At 43.9% G+C, this 15,390-nt stretch overlaps 1 protein-coding gene across 5 annotated transcripts in view; it reads left to right on the top strand.

Moving 5' to 3' along the window:
• The window catches only part of ADPRHL1 (ADP-ribosylhydrolase like 1), a 110,200-nt gene that overhangs the window by 4,031 nt on the left and 90,779 nt on the right, over window positions 1–15,390 (top strand). For 4 of the 5 annotated variants that reach the window (XR_009276062.1, XM_058826265.1, XM_058826243.1 and 1 more), the window contains exons 2-6: window positions 394–558; window positions 5,504–5,629; window positions 8,161–8,301; window positions 11,342–11,469; window positions 14,392–14,524. Coding sequence is in view for 4 of the 5 variants with exons in the window: in XM_058826265.1 (XP_058682248.1) it covers window positions 394–558; window positions 5,504–5,629; window positions 8,161–8,301; window positions 11,342–11,469; window positions 14,392–14,524 (693 nt within the window). In the remaining variant the exon portion in view is untranslated. Of the gene's footprint in view, window positions 1–393; window positions 559–4,744; window positions 4,868–5,503; window positions 5,630–8,160; window positions 8,302–11,341; window positions 11,470–14,391; window positions 14,525–15,390 lie in introns of those variants that run through there. The other variant, XM_058826256.1, reaches the window with a different exon arrangement.

Below are 15,390 nucleotides of genomic sequence, written 5' to 3'. Positions count from 1 at the left end.
TGTAAAGGCAGGGGCTGAGCCAGGCACGATTGGCTTTACCCAGACTTGCTGTCACCTGACAGTTGATCATCTCTGTAATGACTTCACACCACAGAGCTCAAATAAAGGCAGCTACTGTTCATTAACGGAATGCTTCATCATTTCAGTGAAGGATTTAAATGTAGAAAGGAAAGGAGGGAAAGATGAGAAAGATGAGAGCTGAGAATCAAGACCATTCTCCCTCCAGCCTGCTGTCATGCTGTGTAAAAGTGTGACAGCAGCACCAGAAACATGACTTGTTGTACTGGAAGTGGAAACATTTCTCAAATGAACCATGAGCTTGCTTGCATGATTTCTGTGGTTTTTTGCTCTTCTGCCTTCACACAACATCCTTCTCTTCCGTCCTCTGAGCAGATTACTGGTGTTTGGAAGACCTGTACCGGGAGCTGGTGAAGCGTTATGTGGATGCTGTGGACAAGCTCTCGGGCAGGCGGCCGGACCCCGCCACCATCGAAGGCTGCAGGGAGTTAAAACCAGACAACCACCTTCTCGCTTGGCACACTCCCTTCAACGAAAAGGGTACAGTACCGCTTGCCTTTTAGAGGGCCTGGCTAGACTAATGCATGCTCTTGGTGTTTGTGGCTATATGGAAATTGTTTCCTTTTACCCCCTGACATCAAAGACCACTACCCCTGAAACGTTTCCATGTTTGCCTGAGGATGACAAGAGATCTGCCAAGAATTCCTTCTGTAGGGCACTGTGTCCTCTTGTAAGCAAACCCCTCCCTCTTTAACATCTATTTAAAGAGACTTTGTCCTTGGCTGTGTGCCTCGGGGTCCAGATCTTTGTCCTTGAGTTTAATGGTTATTTTAAGAAATATTTTCTGCCATTTTTCCTTTAAATGTTTGTAGACTTGGATCTTTTCAGTGACAACAGATCTGAAACAAAATGCCAAGCATATAAATTGGTTTAAGCACCATCACATTCACTGGAGGGAAAACTGAGACTTTTCTCCATTTCGATGCCCTGCTAACAACTATGATTGTTTTGTTGATAATCTCTAATATTCCTAGCCTGGTTTACCTGCACCTGACCCTCTCTTTCATTCCCTTTATGTTAATTTACTTTTACAATTAATAAAATTTCCATTTCAAGTTAAATAACAAGCAGCTATGTGCACACACAGACACACACAGTGCAATTAATCTTGAAAGCCTGTGGAGACACCCCATGATCAGAGAAGGGAGACCCAGACAGCCATAAAACGTGTCAGCTCACACTGGTGCTGGCTGTGCAGGTGACACTCAACCACTGCAGAACACACTGCCTCAGCAGAACTGCGTATGGACACAACACCATGGCAAAGACCCGGTGGTACAATGCCACAGCTGCTTCTGGGTCTCTGCAGCCAGATTTCTCTGACAAAAAAAGCATCTCTCACTCGTTCCCCGTTCCTCACAACAGCTTCTGGGAATGAAAATGGTGTGTTCTTCCCACCCTGCCATCAGCCAGCCAGATCTGAGAAAGTGCCCCTTTGGCAGTTATCACATGTCTTGGGACTGACAGTGGATAAAATTTGGTGAAAGTAATTGTGGGAGCTGCTGTTGGCCCCAAGTAGCTCTTACCATTTTTCAACAAGCAGTTGGGTATGGCTGTTCCCTGGTCCACTGCAGAGTTGGAGCTTTCAGCCTTCCTCCTGCCCAGCTTTCCATGATGGACTATTGCTCTGGGGAAACTCTGGGCTAGAAGAATCTAAAATTAATTCCTGCCTTGAGATCTAGCAGCTAAGCCACCTTCTCCATCTGGTCTGACAAGTAAGCATCTGGAACATTTCAGGAAGCCTTTTTTTCACCCTGAGAGAAGAAGAACCAGGGACCTGGAGATGTTCTGTCTTCTATGGGACCCAACACTGCTATGGACATAATTAACTTTTAATTGAATTTACACAAAATTCTTTTTGAGGCAAAAACATGCCACAGGCATTGAATACCTGTGATTAAATGCCTAGCAGATTATATTTTGGATGGGCTGGAACCAAAAGGATGATTTGCTGGGACATTCTATCTTGCTTGCAGCAATAATTCATGTGCCAGCCTTCATGGACTTATCTTAGGTAATTTTGCATTGCTTATGGATGTTTCTCTGCTCAGATTCTTGTGGGTTTAGTCAGCACACTGAATCCCTAAGTCAAACTATGACTATGTATCTCTGCCACCTCATGTCACTCTCATTGCCACACTCCTTGCAGATACCTGGTGTTATGTTAGAGGCTGGTGAGATTCCTGTAACCATCAGAAAACCTGCCCAAGATTGTCTAACACCTTCCATTTTAAGAGCTTGTTTACAAATCACAACATTGATAAGCACAAGGCTAAAATTCTCTCCACTAAGCAATTGCCTCTGTTTGTCTGTAAGCATTTGTTTAAAGTTTTGATGCAGCTTATGATGCTGTTTCTGAGACAAATGTTTTGACCCATTGCCAAAACTCCAAATTGTTCAGAAGAGAATCATTGGTGTTGTAGAACTGGGACCAAAATCTGAGTAAGGTAGTATCCCCTGAGCCAGAGATTTGCTTTTGGAGCCACTGTGAAAGGCCAGTTAAATGGTGGGACAGATAGCTGGGCTCTGCCTGTATCACATGTATTTCAGGCCGAGACTGCAGTATCCAAGCAGGTCTTTATTTGCAGCTGTGGAAGCAACTTCTGGGCTTCCTAGAAGCACTTGAGAACTTTATGCTGGTGGTATTGGCAGAGGAGCTTGAGGGAAAAGTGTGAGGAAAAATGCAGAAAGTTGAGGGGAAAGTTGAAGAGGTCAAGCTGCAGGTGCACAGGAGATAAAGGTATTAAGCTCTAAGTTTTCATGCAGAATGATCTGTAGTCACAAAAGGCACATCCTCTTCAGAGTTTAGCAGCCATTACCCTAATCTTTGTTATTTTACAGTTGTAGAGTGAAGAAAATCACACTGAGGTATGACATACTAGGAAAGAATAACGTAGTGCATGAATGAAAAGGAAAATAACTGGGAAGCATGGATAGGTACAGCAAAAGTTCACTGTCTCCTCCAGGACAGTGACTTGGGACTTCAAATGAAACTAGTAGTTCATGAGCTCAAAGCAAGTTAAAAAAGGGACTTCTTCACACAACCCCTACACAAGCTGCATAACTATTTTCCAATACCAGTTTTCAAATGCTGCAGTTCATGTGAGCTCAAAAATGAGCTCAGCAAATTCACCCAGGGGAAATCCTTCAAGGGTTTTTAAGCAGAAAGATGAATAGCCAGCTGCCTCCTGGATCAGGGAGATAAATTGTGAGCAGTTTAGTTAATAGTAATGTCCTTTTACTTCTCTTTTACTCTTTCTTAAGTAAATCCTCTTCATTGTCAGTTGTGATGAGTTGGTTTTACCTTTGGTCTGATCACGGAGGACAGTCATTATGTTGTCACGTGTGTCACCTCTGTTGCTTGGACTAGTCTTGCTGTTCCTTGTGTCCTTAATTCAAATGGTAGACGTGGGACATGAGAGTCAGCTCCCTGAAGCTCTGTCTGGGTTTAATACTACTCCATGGGATGGAATTTTTTGTTGCCAAGTTCACTTGCCTAATTCTGCAGAATGTTTTAATGGAGCTTCCCAGATTGTAGGAATGCAATGAAGTGGGAAAGACAAGCTCCTCCAGACCAGCAGTCAGATTACTGTAGTACATCTTCCACTTCAGATATACTGAGAGATGTCATGTAATTAGCAGCTTTGTGCAGTGCAAGAACTTCCCCTCTTGGATAACCAGCATGGACTGTGTCCTTCGGAGAAACCACGTTTGCATAGTGAAGACTCTCAGATGGTTTAATGAAGAGTTTGATCTTGCAAGCAGGAGAAGGTATTTTCTCCCAGTAGAATGGTGCCCTGGAAGACTGGATTTCCTTCCTGACTCTTCCTTGAGGTTTCTATGTGATCTGTGGGATAGGCAGTTTTATCTGCTCCTGGAGAGATGCTCTCAGGGGAGAAGAACTCTTTTCCTAAGAGGGAAATTCAGATATTGCACCTGGAAATGCCAGCAGGTGGTTTATGTTAGTTTGGCTCAGGCTTCAGTTTGGCTTGAAGTAGATCTCACTGCCACCCTCACTACCCCACTTGGATCACACTCACAACCTAGGACATCAGAGCTGGAGCCACTTGGCAAGAGGTGTTCCAAAAGAGCCCCTGGTGCTTTGCTCCAGAGGAGACAAAGCCCAGTGGAGCAGCTGAGGACCCTTCTCCAGATAAGTGACAGGAAGCTGTGACCCTGGTTCCTTAGCATCTGCTGCTTCAATCCACTCTGGCCCCTGGGTTGCTCCTACTATGCCATCATAAACACACATGGAGCCTTTCTCCATGCTGCCTGTCTGGGAAAGACAAGGAGATTGGGCTGCTAATGCAGGTTCACATAGGCTAAAATTAGGTAGCATAAATATGCCCCTTATCTTCCAGGAGCCAAGAAGAGAAACACTGATTGCTCTCAGCTATTCCCAAGGTCACTGGGAAGTGTGATTGAGCAAAGACAGCACTGAAAAATGCAAGTACTTTGAAAAATCGAAGCCTATCCATCTCAGGGTGGTTGTCTGCAATGAGTTAATGCTTTTTTGGGCACTGGCTCACCAGCTGCAAAGAGGAGATAATCACCTCACTGGTGGCTGGTGAAGATAAGCTCATTAAAACTTTTCTGGGATCCTAAAATTACTGTGATAAGTACTGCAGAGAAACTCATTAGTAAATTTAACTCCATTCAATGAAGTGTTTAAAAGTTGAACACTTGGGATCACAAACTCAGTGCTAAGGATTAAAAGAAATTCTGAATTTGTTATTCAATAAATAAAGTCTGTGCTGCATGGAGGTGGAGGATCCCAAGACTAAGCTCAGTAAGTGTAGGCTGTAGCACAACAAGCACTAATTTAAGGTTGTATGGGAAACTTCAGTTCTGACATTGCTTAAATTCATAGGATTTGGCTCAGTAGCCTTTAGTTTCTTTTGGACACATTATTTTTGTAAGTAGCAGAAACTGGTGAGGCTCTCCAGGATGAAACATGCATTAAAATTGAAAGGTGAACTGTGAAGCTCGTATAAAGTGTTTTAATTGTGTGCTTACAACTATAAAATAAGGGTTTGGAGAAATGTATTTGTTTCTCAAAGTTCTGTTTCTGGTGTGGGCAAAACAGCAGTGTCAGCCAAAAAGGAGTGAAGATGGGATGAGAGTTTGGATCAAGCAAATCCTGTGAGCAAGAGAGTGCATGGCTTTCTGAACCCACTGTGCTCTTCGTAGCACTTGATTATATTGGAATATAACTGTAAAACCAGAATGATTATGTAGGAGCAGAATTCCTCACAAGAAACTCTCAAAACTTGTAACTCATTTTGCATGGTAATTTCCCATCCCTGAGGAGTTTCCTTCCCACACATGAGCTGAATTAATCAAGTGTGCTTGTCTCACATTTTACCAACATATTTATGTGAGATCAGTCTCCTTTTAAATGCTTGGTGTTATCCTTTTACTTTAGGTTCTGGATTTGGAGCTTCCACAAAAGCCATGTGTTTGGGGATGCGATACTGGAAGCCAGAAAGGCTGGAGTCACTTATTGAAGTGAGCATTGAATGTGGACGAATGACTCATAACCATCCCACAGGTAATGCCTGCACTCTGACATCCCCTAAGGCAGCTTTGCTCTTCTGCAGGGACTGACATGGCTCCTGTGAGCTCCCCTGGTTAAACCACTTCTGCTTTGCAGGCTTCGAGGCCTCAGTTTGAGCGTTGCTTGGTTAATACATACATGTGTATATAACTTATATAGGCTTATATATGTGTTTGTATATTATGCCAACAGCATCCTCAGGCATAGTTGTTTTCTCTACTAAAATCCCAATATCTGAGCATAACCTGCCTTGTCCAATATTCATGTTAGTTTCCCTGATCAAATTTTGGGATTCATGTATATCTTGATGACTCACTGTTATCATGCAGATTTATGGTTCAGGGGATAACAACATTTTTCTCTTGGCAGGTTTTGTCATATCTAATCACTGTAGGTAAAGGTAGTAAGCCAAAAAAGCCTAACTCTACATATGTTTGGATACTATCTGAAACATTTTCTAAACAAAACCTAAATAAGCAGATTTAATGTTGTTTTAATATTCAGGTCTGTCATTTTGATAATTTTATGCTATGCAATTTAATAATTTTATGCTATGTAGTCATTCTGTCTGTTTTAAACAGCAATAAATAAAACCATAATGAATGGTGACATGTTCAACACCCTCAGTGCTATGAAGCAGGCAGAAAAGCCATCAGGATGTCATAAAATTAGGGGAAAAGGGTTCAAAACAAAGCAGAAAATTAGGCTGGTATGTAGAGTCTATGGTGCATTAGTAGCCATAAAACCGCTTGTAGTCTGTGTCTGTCATGTCAGAAAGGGCTTATGAGACCCAGAAAATGGCAGCAAGGGGGATTCAAGCTGTCACACACCTTCCATACCACGAGAAATTACATCCAGAAACAGCTCTCAGCTGGGAAAAGTGTGGCACAGCAGGGAGGCAGGAAGGAGAGGGGTGGAAGGGCCACATGCACCTCACTGCCATCCTGAAATGTATCACGAAAATGCCAGTTATGATCCTCTTGACCCAGAAAAACCCAACCAGTGTGTCAGCTGGGACTGAAACAAACAGACAAAGGAAATACTTCCCCATGTTATGCACAGTGAAGCCTTAGACCTCTCGGCTGCAGGCAGCTGCAAAGTCCATGGGTTCAGAGATCAGTCAAAGAGGCTGTCTTGTCAAAATCAATTGAGCTGTGTAATTAAATTGGCCCCTAAAACTAGCCTAGATGTTCTGGGAATGGAGAAGCCAAACCACATAGGAGTTCACTCTGTCCTGCAGAGGCAGACACCTTGGCTGGGGCGTGCTTTCTTCCCCAGTGAGGAGCAGCAGGCTGTGCGAGGGCTGCTGTGGGCGGGGGGAGCAGGGAACAGCAGCAGGGGCATGGGCAGCCTGGGGAGCAGGCAGGATGGGACTGCCAGCCCTTGCAAAACCTTCAGGGCACACCCCAGCCTCTCTCCCCTCTGACTGAGGTGTCCCCTTGATAGCTCTTTGATTCATGCTCTAAACCCTCTGCTTCCACCCTCACATGTGGCCCTCAAGGATCTTTGTGGCATCTGGGCTGGCTGCTGCCTACCTGGGTGAGACCCTTTGGGCTGGGTCTATACGGGCTGTTACTCTTTATGAAAACATCTACGGGGCTCAAGTTGGATGCACCTTGGGCCTGGCCCAGCAGGTCTTGTGGCAGAGGGAATTGGTAATCACCTCATCTAGACTTGTCACCTCCTAAGATAATTTTGTTTTACCTTCAGCAAAACACACAAAATTCATGATTATCTTTATGCATGAGTGAACACTTTTGGACCCATGCACTGGAAGAAGCACATGCATTAATACTTTGCTCACCTGGGATTTATTTAAATGACTGACTACTTTTCTTCAGCTTCTTTTGCACACTGCACCAGGTTGATTTTGTTGCCCTTGACAGAATGCCAAGGACACAAACAAATATAAGAAATGAGCCCTACTGTTTCTGGTGTCATGGAAGTGTTGAGTGCTCATCAACAGTTATAATATTTGTAATATTTACAATGTTGAAGTTACAAATAGAAGACCAGCATGTCTTTCTTGGACAATTTCTACTTTCCTCTAAGGGGACATGGATTTGTTCCCTTAGAGTCAAATGAGCCAGAAATAGTGTTAGATCTAGCAACCACTCCTCTTGGGCTGGATGATGCTGTAAACAAGCTGATATAGCCTGTAATTGAATCACTTTGTACAAGTCAATTATTCCATGTGACTTCAATTAGAAGATTTTCAGTATCCCATTGGTAGATGATGTTTATTTTTGACCCCTACCTCAATTTCTATCACATTACACCACTGAGAACAGAAGCTCCCTACTATGTAAGCTAAGTCACAAACCAATGGGCAGCAGTCATTAGCCAATAATCTCAACATGCCACAAGTCAGGCTGCAAACAGGTGGAGATGGGTTGTGTACATTTGTTAATCTACCTGACAGCCATGAGGTATTCCACTGGTGATTTTATGGGGAAAAACAAGGACAAAAAGGATGGTACCAGCACAGATGCACACTGGTAATCCTTGCTGTTTGTGAATTCTAGGTTTTCTAGGGTCCCTTTGCACAGCTCTCTTCGTGGCATACGCAATACAAGGGAAACCCCTTGTAAAATGGGGAAGAGACATGATGAAGGTTGTGCCGATGGCTGAAGAATACTGTAAGAAGACCATTCGTCACATGGCAGGTACTGAGTCTGGATCAAGAGTTTATTTTCCTAAAGCTATGTTTAGCTGCAAAGGCACTGAAGAAATGTCTACATCTTGCTGCTTTCCCCCTCTTCCCCCCTCCAAAGGTTGTCCACCCGCTTTCTCTGCTCAGGGAAGTAAGCTCTTCATAGGTGGTGTCACCTTCTTCTACCACCAGTTATTTGACTGGTGTATTAGTGGCAAAAATACAAAGCAAAATACAAAGCCAGTGACTGTGCCCTACCGCAGTTTTATTTTTAGGGAATCTTCAGAGGTTGCTGGGTGGGGGGAGGAAGGAAATTATATTTAGCAGGTTATCAGGCAAACTGACTCTTGAGATTAATTATTCATCTGCCTTCCATCAATTAGTGCAGTTCAACATCTTCCAGAAGAAAAACCACTGACACTCCTCATCCTGCCAGGAAAATTTGACCTGGAGATGCCTCCTGACCAAGAGTTAGCTTTTGACCACAGTTTAGATTTGGCTTGTTGTTTTTCTGAACAAATATTTAAGATACAACCTGTTGAATCCTTGTTTTAAACAACTGTGTGTCACCCAACTACTGAACTTGATGCTACTACTTTATTATTGCTACACACACGGTCTTTGGGGAAAAGTCCCCTCTTGTCAGGAAGTGATGTTTGTAATGGTGAGGCTTGCCATGGACAGACGAGTATCATTACATTGAAACATCAAAGAAAGAGATTAAGAGGCAGCTGTTGGGAAAGACTGAACTCAATAGAAATCTTTACTCAAGAGCACTCAGAAATTAAAACTTACCCCTTAAGAAAAGCTGCTGCTTTAAAATCTGAAAGGAGCCCCAGAAAGGCTTTCTCAAAGACCCTGTGTTTTCATCTGTGCCTCATTGCACACCAGGATTTTTTTAGCAGAGACCCATGAGGAGCAGGTGCAGGATTAATATGATCGGGCGTCTCTCTGGGTGGCTTTGCAGCAGGTCCCTGTCACTCCACCCGAGCAGGACCCCTCGGCATGGAGGTATGTGTGCTGGACTCCTGAGGCATGCCCTCCAGCCAGTGCCTTTATTGTTGAGCTTCATCCTATTTTGGTAGTGGGGAAAAGTGTCCTGCATTAAAGTTAAGCTCCTTGGCTGCTGAGATGCGCTGCAAAGAAATCCTGCCAAACAGAGTCCTCCAGTTTCAGAAAATCCTATTTTAGCTATATTATCCCCCATGGATAACAAACAGAGAGCTTGTTATCTGTGTCACAGAGAGTTCGACTCTACAGCCCTCTCTGATATCCAGTTGCAATTACTGCCCAGATAGTTCCATGGACCCGAATGTGACCATCACCTCTGCTGGGCTCGGGGGGCAGTGCAGAGCCTTGCTAGGGTTAGTGGCACAGGATTCTGATCGTGCTACAGGTCCACCCAACAAAAATCTCCTCAGCTGCTTGATCCCTCTATTTCTGCAACTGTGGAACAAGCACCTTGCTTGTAAAGGTGCTACATAGAAAACATTGGTTTATTGTCATGGGGGAATTAAGGAAAAAACCCATACAAACAAACAAACAAACAAAAAGCCAGCAAAAAAGAAAGAGACCAGTCAGTTTATTCACATTTCTAAAAACTGTCATAATCAGCTGCTGTAGTGGGTATTGATAGTTTACATCTGTTTTGCTTACCTTTGTTTTCCTCTAGATACTGTAGATACATCTAGATGCTCTCCTTGGCGTGATGGCTGTAAATACCCTTTCACTCTGTTTTTGTAAACACCACCCCTTCTTAGGGTTCTGGTGAATGGTTTCTTTGAAATGAGGTCAAACTGGGTCATAGACTCAGAAAAAGGGCAGCTGGACATTTCCAGGTGTCTTGGGTATGTGACTGAATGCTCATCAATGTCTGGGGCACTGGCAGCTGACAAATTTGTGAAAGTATCAGGTCCTACAAAGCAGCTTGGATTTTTTCAAAAATGCCCCTACTTAAAGATCTTAATTGCCAAAGACAGTCACCACTGTGGCATTTTAGGACAATAAGCAAAATCAGATGGTATCCTTCAGGTGAATGGTTTGGTTGTGTGAGTGCTTCTCAGCCACCTGCAGCACACACCACTGAGCAGCCAAGTGGGGGAGAGGGACGGAAAAAGTGGGAATGTTAAATTTTATTTGATGCCCATAGTCCCATCCAAAATTGCTGGTTTGCCTTGGAATACTTACCCATCTGGGCCACCTCAGTGTTCTCTAACTCCTTATCCCCTTCACCTTGCCAGGCAGGGCTTCCCTCAGGCCTCAATTCTGCAGGCAGGTGCATGTGTATGTGCTTTACAGTCCATAAGTGTCTTTTCTTTATAAAAAGGGTGAACCAGAACATTATCTCAAAAATTAATTAAATTTATTAAGTTGATTTACATGGGGAACATTAAGCATGATTAGAAATCACTTCCCAAAGTGACAGAAAAAAGGGAGAAAGACATACGGTTATTAAAAAAGGCTTATTTCTATGGGCACAGATAGCAGATGTGTGTGTTATTTATCCTTTTGCTACATTTGATATCTATTATAATATATGCAAATGGGAAATTTGGACTTTCATATCTGATGATATTTCCTGAATGATCACACAAAAGTTGTGATGAAAATAAAACAGAAATACTGGAGAATTTATGCAATCAAAAAATTGATAACTGATCTAGGTGGCAAATTGTATTTAGGATGTGGAAGCATTTTTAGATATTCTTTAATCATAGTAAAGGAATAAAAACTGGCAAAGAATTGATTATTTTCTTTTTGTTGACTTTTATCTTTTCCTTGGAGTGCTCTTCAGTAAATTCTTGTAAAATTTCATCTTGATATATCTTAAATGACATTAAAATAGCACAAAATTATGAAAGTATTTTTTTAATTGCATCCTCTGCTTTCAATTAGATGTCCTGCTTTATACTTAGTATATATGCAGTACATTACTGTAAAATACCTGGGGTTTCATGTCAGTAAATACTGTCATTATCCTTAAAATATGTTAAAGTAGAACTGAAAATTTTCTCAAAATTAAATAATACATCATTAATTTCTTTTGCCTTTAGAATATCAAGAGCACTGGTTTTACTTTGAAGCCAAGTGGCAGTTTTATTTGGAGGAGAGAGAAATCAATGAGGAAAATCAGAATCAACCTGTCTTTCCAGCCAACTATGATGCAGAGGAGAGAGAAAAGGTAACTGCAACTTCTGAAAGTTCTTGGGATGGCTCTGAACCAACAGAGGTATTTTCAAAGAGACACACCACTATTTTTCAACTGATTGCACTGCCAGAGTAGTCAGGAAATATTTTTTTTCCCCCTGAAATTTCAAGAAACAAAAAACAACTCCCATCCTCAACTCAGGTACATGTTAGCTTAAAAAAGAAAAACAGTTACCACCAGTCCTGGGTTTGCTGCAATGGGAGAAAACAGTGCAGAGAGCCAGGCTTAATGGTCTGGCACCCAAAGCAGGTACAAAGATGGGCCATGTCTATCTGAGGGTGGAAAAGGCAAATGTCCTGCAAGGGACTCTCATTAAAGGGTAATGGAGCGTGGCCAAAGTCCCACAAAAATACTCCAAGGTATTAGAATCTGGATTTGGTCAAGTTTAGTGGAGGGTGTCCCGGCCCATGGCAGGGGATTGGAACTCAGTGGTCTTTAAAGTTCCTTTCCAACCCAAACCAGTCTAGAAGTTTTTGGTCCTTTGAGCAGAAGATCAACATCCCAAGTGATTGATTTGCTGCCAATTTGGGCTGTGCCAAGCTAGTTTTAAGTGTCTTGAGAGATGGTGCTTCACCACATTCCATGAGATACTATTTTATAATGTACATGATTTTTTCTTTGCTGGTTATATCATCTTAACTCAAGAGAAATGTGTCTTCCTTGCTCATTACAGCTTCCTGATATGGGCTGGCACCCCCCAAATCTCTCCATTTAGTAGCTAAGCAATAAGTATGTGGTTCTTGTCACCTTTTGCCATAAATCAATCCTTTTTTCCCAGATTATTTAAGCATAGTTCTATGCTGAGAAGTCACTTTGTGTATCTTTAGGTGATTTTCTGTGCAGTGAAAGGTGCCTATGGAAGTCTGATTGACTGTGGGTAATAAGAAATTGCTTACTCTAAATATAAAGAATAGATTTCCTTCCAGATTTATTTTAGTAATTCAATGCCATGAATTCTCTATTAGTTTTATATTCCTTCCAGTACTGATGGAGTCTCAGCAAAGCTTTAGGAGATATTAAACACACAATAATTTCCCATGACCATTTCAAGAGAGAACGGTATGAATTCCTAATGCTGAAACAAAAATTACCTTCATTGCCCTACCCCAACTCTTTTGGCCTACTGAGCTATTTATTTTGATGAACAAGAAAGAAAAAATGTTGGTTGATCCTCGAACTCCCCCACCAGGCAGAGATCATCGCCTGGCAGAAGCTGAGACACTTCATTAGTGTGCTAATAGCTATGGAAAGAATAGATGAGGAGAAGGTGACCATTCTGCCTGTCTTTTCCCCAGGTGTGCTCTCTCTTTGCCTTCCCTCCAGACTAGCTATCCCCTCGTGTTTGGGAGCACAGCTTGTTGCCTTTCCACGTGCAATTACTAAAGCACCAGTATCTGGCACAACCCTTGCCCACAGGGCACCATATGCATGCTCCTGCTTGGCCAGGTGCACCTTTCTGCAGGCACAATGCCATCCAAGCCCTAGGTCTTTGCTGGCCCACCCAAGGGAAGCTGGGCTGGTGCCACAGCACAGCACAGGGCTGCACTAAGATGCTGGAGCTGAAAGGAGAAGGAAGCATTTTGGGAAGTGCTGCCTTGGGGCAGTTAAGTCCTGCCAGGTTCAGCCCTAGGACAGCTATCCCCAGTATAAAACTGCTTCAGCAAGGCAGGATGACATCAGATGTGTGCAGAGCATCAGGGATGAGGAGGAATAGCCAGAGTGACATTCGATCTGCCTGGCTGCACACCCAGAATAGCCCCTCTGTGCCGAGCCCTCCTGCCTTTGGTAGCATTGCATGTGTGTCCATATTGCACCAGCAGCATCCAAACGGCAGCAACAGGGCTGGAAATTTACATGGGGCAGAGAACAATATAAAGCATAAATAATCTCTCTAGACTGTAAAAAAAGAAAAAAAAAAAAAAAGCAGCAGAGTAAAGCTGTTGTCCAACTCTTCTGTGTTTGATGGATGTGTAGATAAACCTCAACCAAGCATGAAACACCTCAGGTGAAAATGAGTAGAGAGAAATGCAAACCCTTCATACATGTTGCAGAAGCCAAGAGCCAGCCAACCAGCAACACTGAACTGGCCATGATGTAAGCTAAACTTCAGGAAATAAAGCTGCCCATTTCTCTAATGGGAAGGTATTTTTTAACTATACATTCATCAGTGTTGAGATAATTTGGGGATTTGGGGCTGGAGGTACCTGCTTTAGAGAAAATCCAATTTTCCTTTGCAAACCTCACTGTGGATTTGGAGTTCTTTCTTCTTACTTCTTCTCCTGGGGAAGAACTGTTTCTTACATTTGCAAATTATTTTCCCTTTTGTTGGACAAGTGCTTTTAGAAGAAGAGGAGAGAAAAGGCTTGGCAAGAAAAAGACAGAGAAGAGGGCTTGAATCACATAGTCTGAAACTAAGGCCCTAAAGAAATTACTGGATCAGAACATTTTCACCCCTCGTGAAAACTTGACTATTTTAAACATTTGCAAATGTGCAGCAAGGGGAGTTGAGAACACTCCCAGAGGCAGGAAGAAGACTGACGAAGTACGTCCTTACCAACCTCAAATTTTTATATGATAAGGAATTTCTAGGATGCGAACTTGAAATCTGTCTTGATGTACTTTTTGGCATTTCTGGCTTGCCTAAACCAGCCTCTTGGCCCGCCAAGAATTTGGTGCATTAAGCTGGACTGCAGGCTTATACCGGCGCCTCAGGCATTGCCGGGACTGCTGGAGCGGCTGCTGGGGCTTGTCCCACGCCACACCAGAGGAGTCCCAGCACAGCCCCTGCCGCCCTTTCCAGCCCAAGGAGCTATTCCCACTCAGCAGGGCAGACTGGCCAATGCCCCACGCCTGCAGCTCCAGTGCCCTGCCCTGACGGTGCTGTCTCTCCCACAGACGTACAGGCGGTGGAGCTCCGAAGGCCGAGGGGGAAGACGAGGCCACGACGCCCCCATGATCGCGTACGATGCCCTGATGGGCTGCGGCGGGGACTGGACAGAGCTCTGCAACCGCTCCATGTTCCATGGAGGTGAGGGTCCCCTGTGCCTCCCACCCCTGCTCCCTCGCCAGGGCCAGCACAGAGCCCTCCTGGCTGTCATCTGCCTCTGTTTGGCCAGTCTGCCATGTTGTCTGTAACATTGTCACCTCTGGTTTTAGCCTCTAAACCCCATTCTTCTGGCAGCAGCTGCCACACAAGCCAATTACAGCACTTTTCAAATGTTGCTCCATCCACATCTCATGGTTCCACCAGAGGTGCGTGAGGAGGAAGCCAACATGACTTTCTAAAGGGCTGACAGATCCTGACAGAACACAAGCACCTTTGGCAAAACAACCTTTTAGCTGCATGTAATGAAACCAAGTAAGGGAGAAGAATAATACAGCACCCGAACAAGGGCCAGCCAAATAAAATCCAGCACTTGGAGGCACACAATTAATTACTTCTACAGATTTGTGAGAGAGAACTTTCTCATTAGCAGTTGCATCTTGCTGGACTTTTGGGAGGGCCAGCATAGCTGGGGGGCAGGATCCCAGTGCTGAATCACCCACTCCCTCCCTACATGGTGTGGGCTCTTTGCAGGGGCTCTAGGTCTCTCACCTGCCCCAACACAGTGTTGAGAGCTCACAGACCCCCCACTGCAGACCCTGGCAGGCACGAACCCACAGTCACAGCATGCACAGAGCATCAGTGCTCCTCATCCTCAGCAAGGCTGGGTGTTTTAGAGCCTGCACAGTGCTCTAAAACTGCTGGGCTGGGCTGGGCTGGGCTGGGCTGGGCTGGGCTGGGCTGGGCTGGGCTGGGCTGGGCTGGGCTGGGCTGGGCTGAGCTGGGCTGTGAGAAGGGAAGGGACAGTCCAGTCCAGGACCTTTGTTGTATAGTAGACACTTCTGCAACTA

Source organism: Poecile atricapillus, chromosome 1 (assembly GCF_030490865.1).
Source record: "Poecile atricapillus isolate bPoeAtr1 chromosome 1, bPoeAtr1.hap1, whole genome shotgun sequence".
Lineage (NCBI taxonomy): Eukaryota > Metazoa > Chordata > Aves > Passeriformes > Paridae > Poecile > Poecile atricapillus.
The sequence above is the reverse complement of the archived record's forward strand: the minus strand, read 5'-3'. Positions and strand labels throughout refer to the sequence as shown.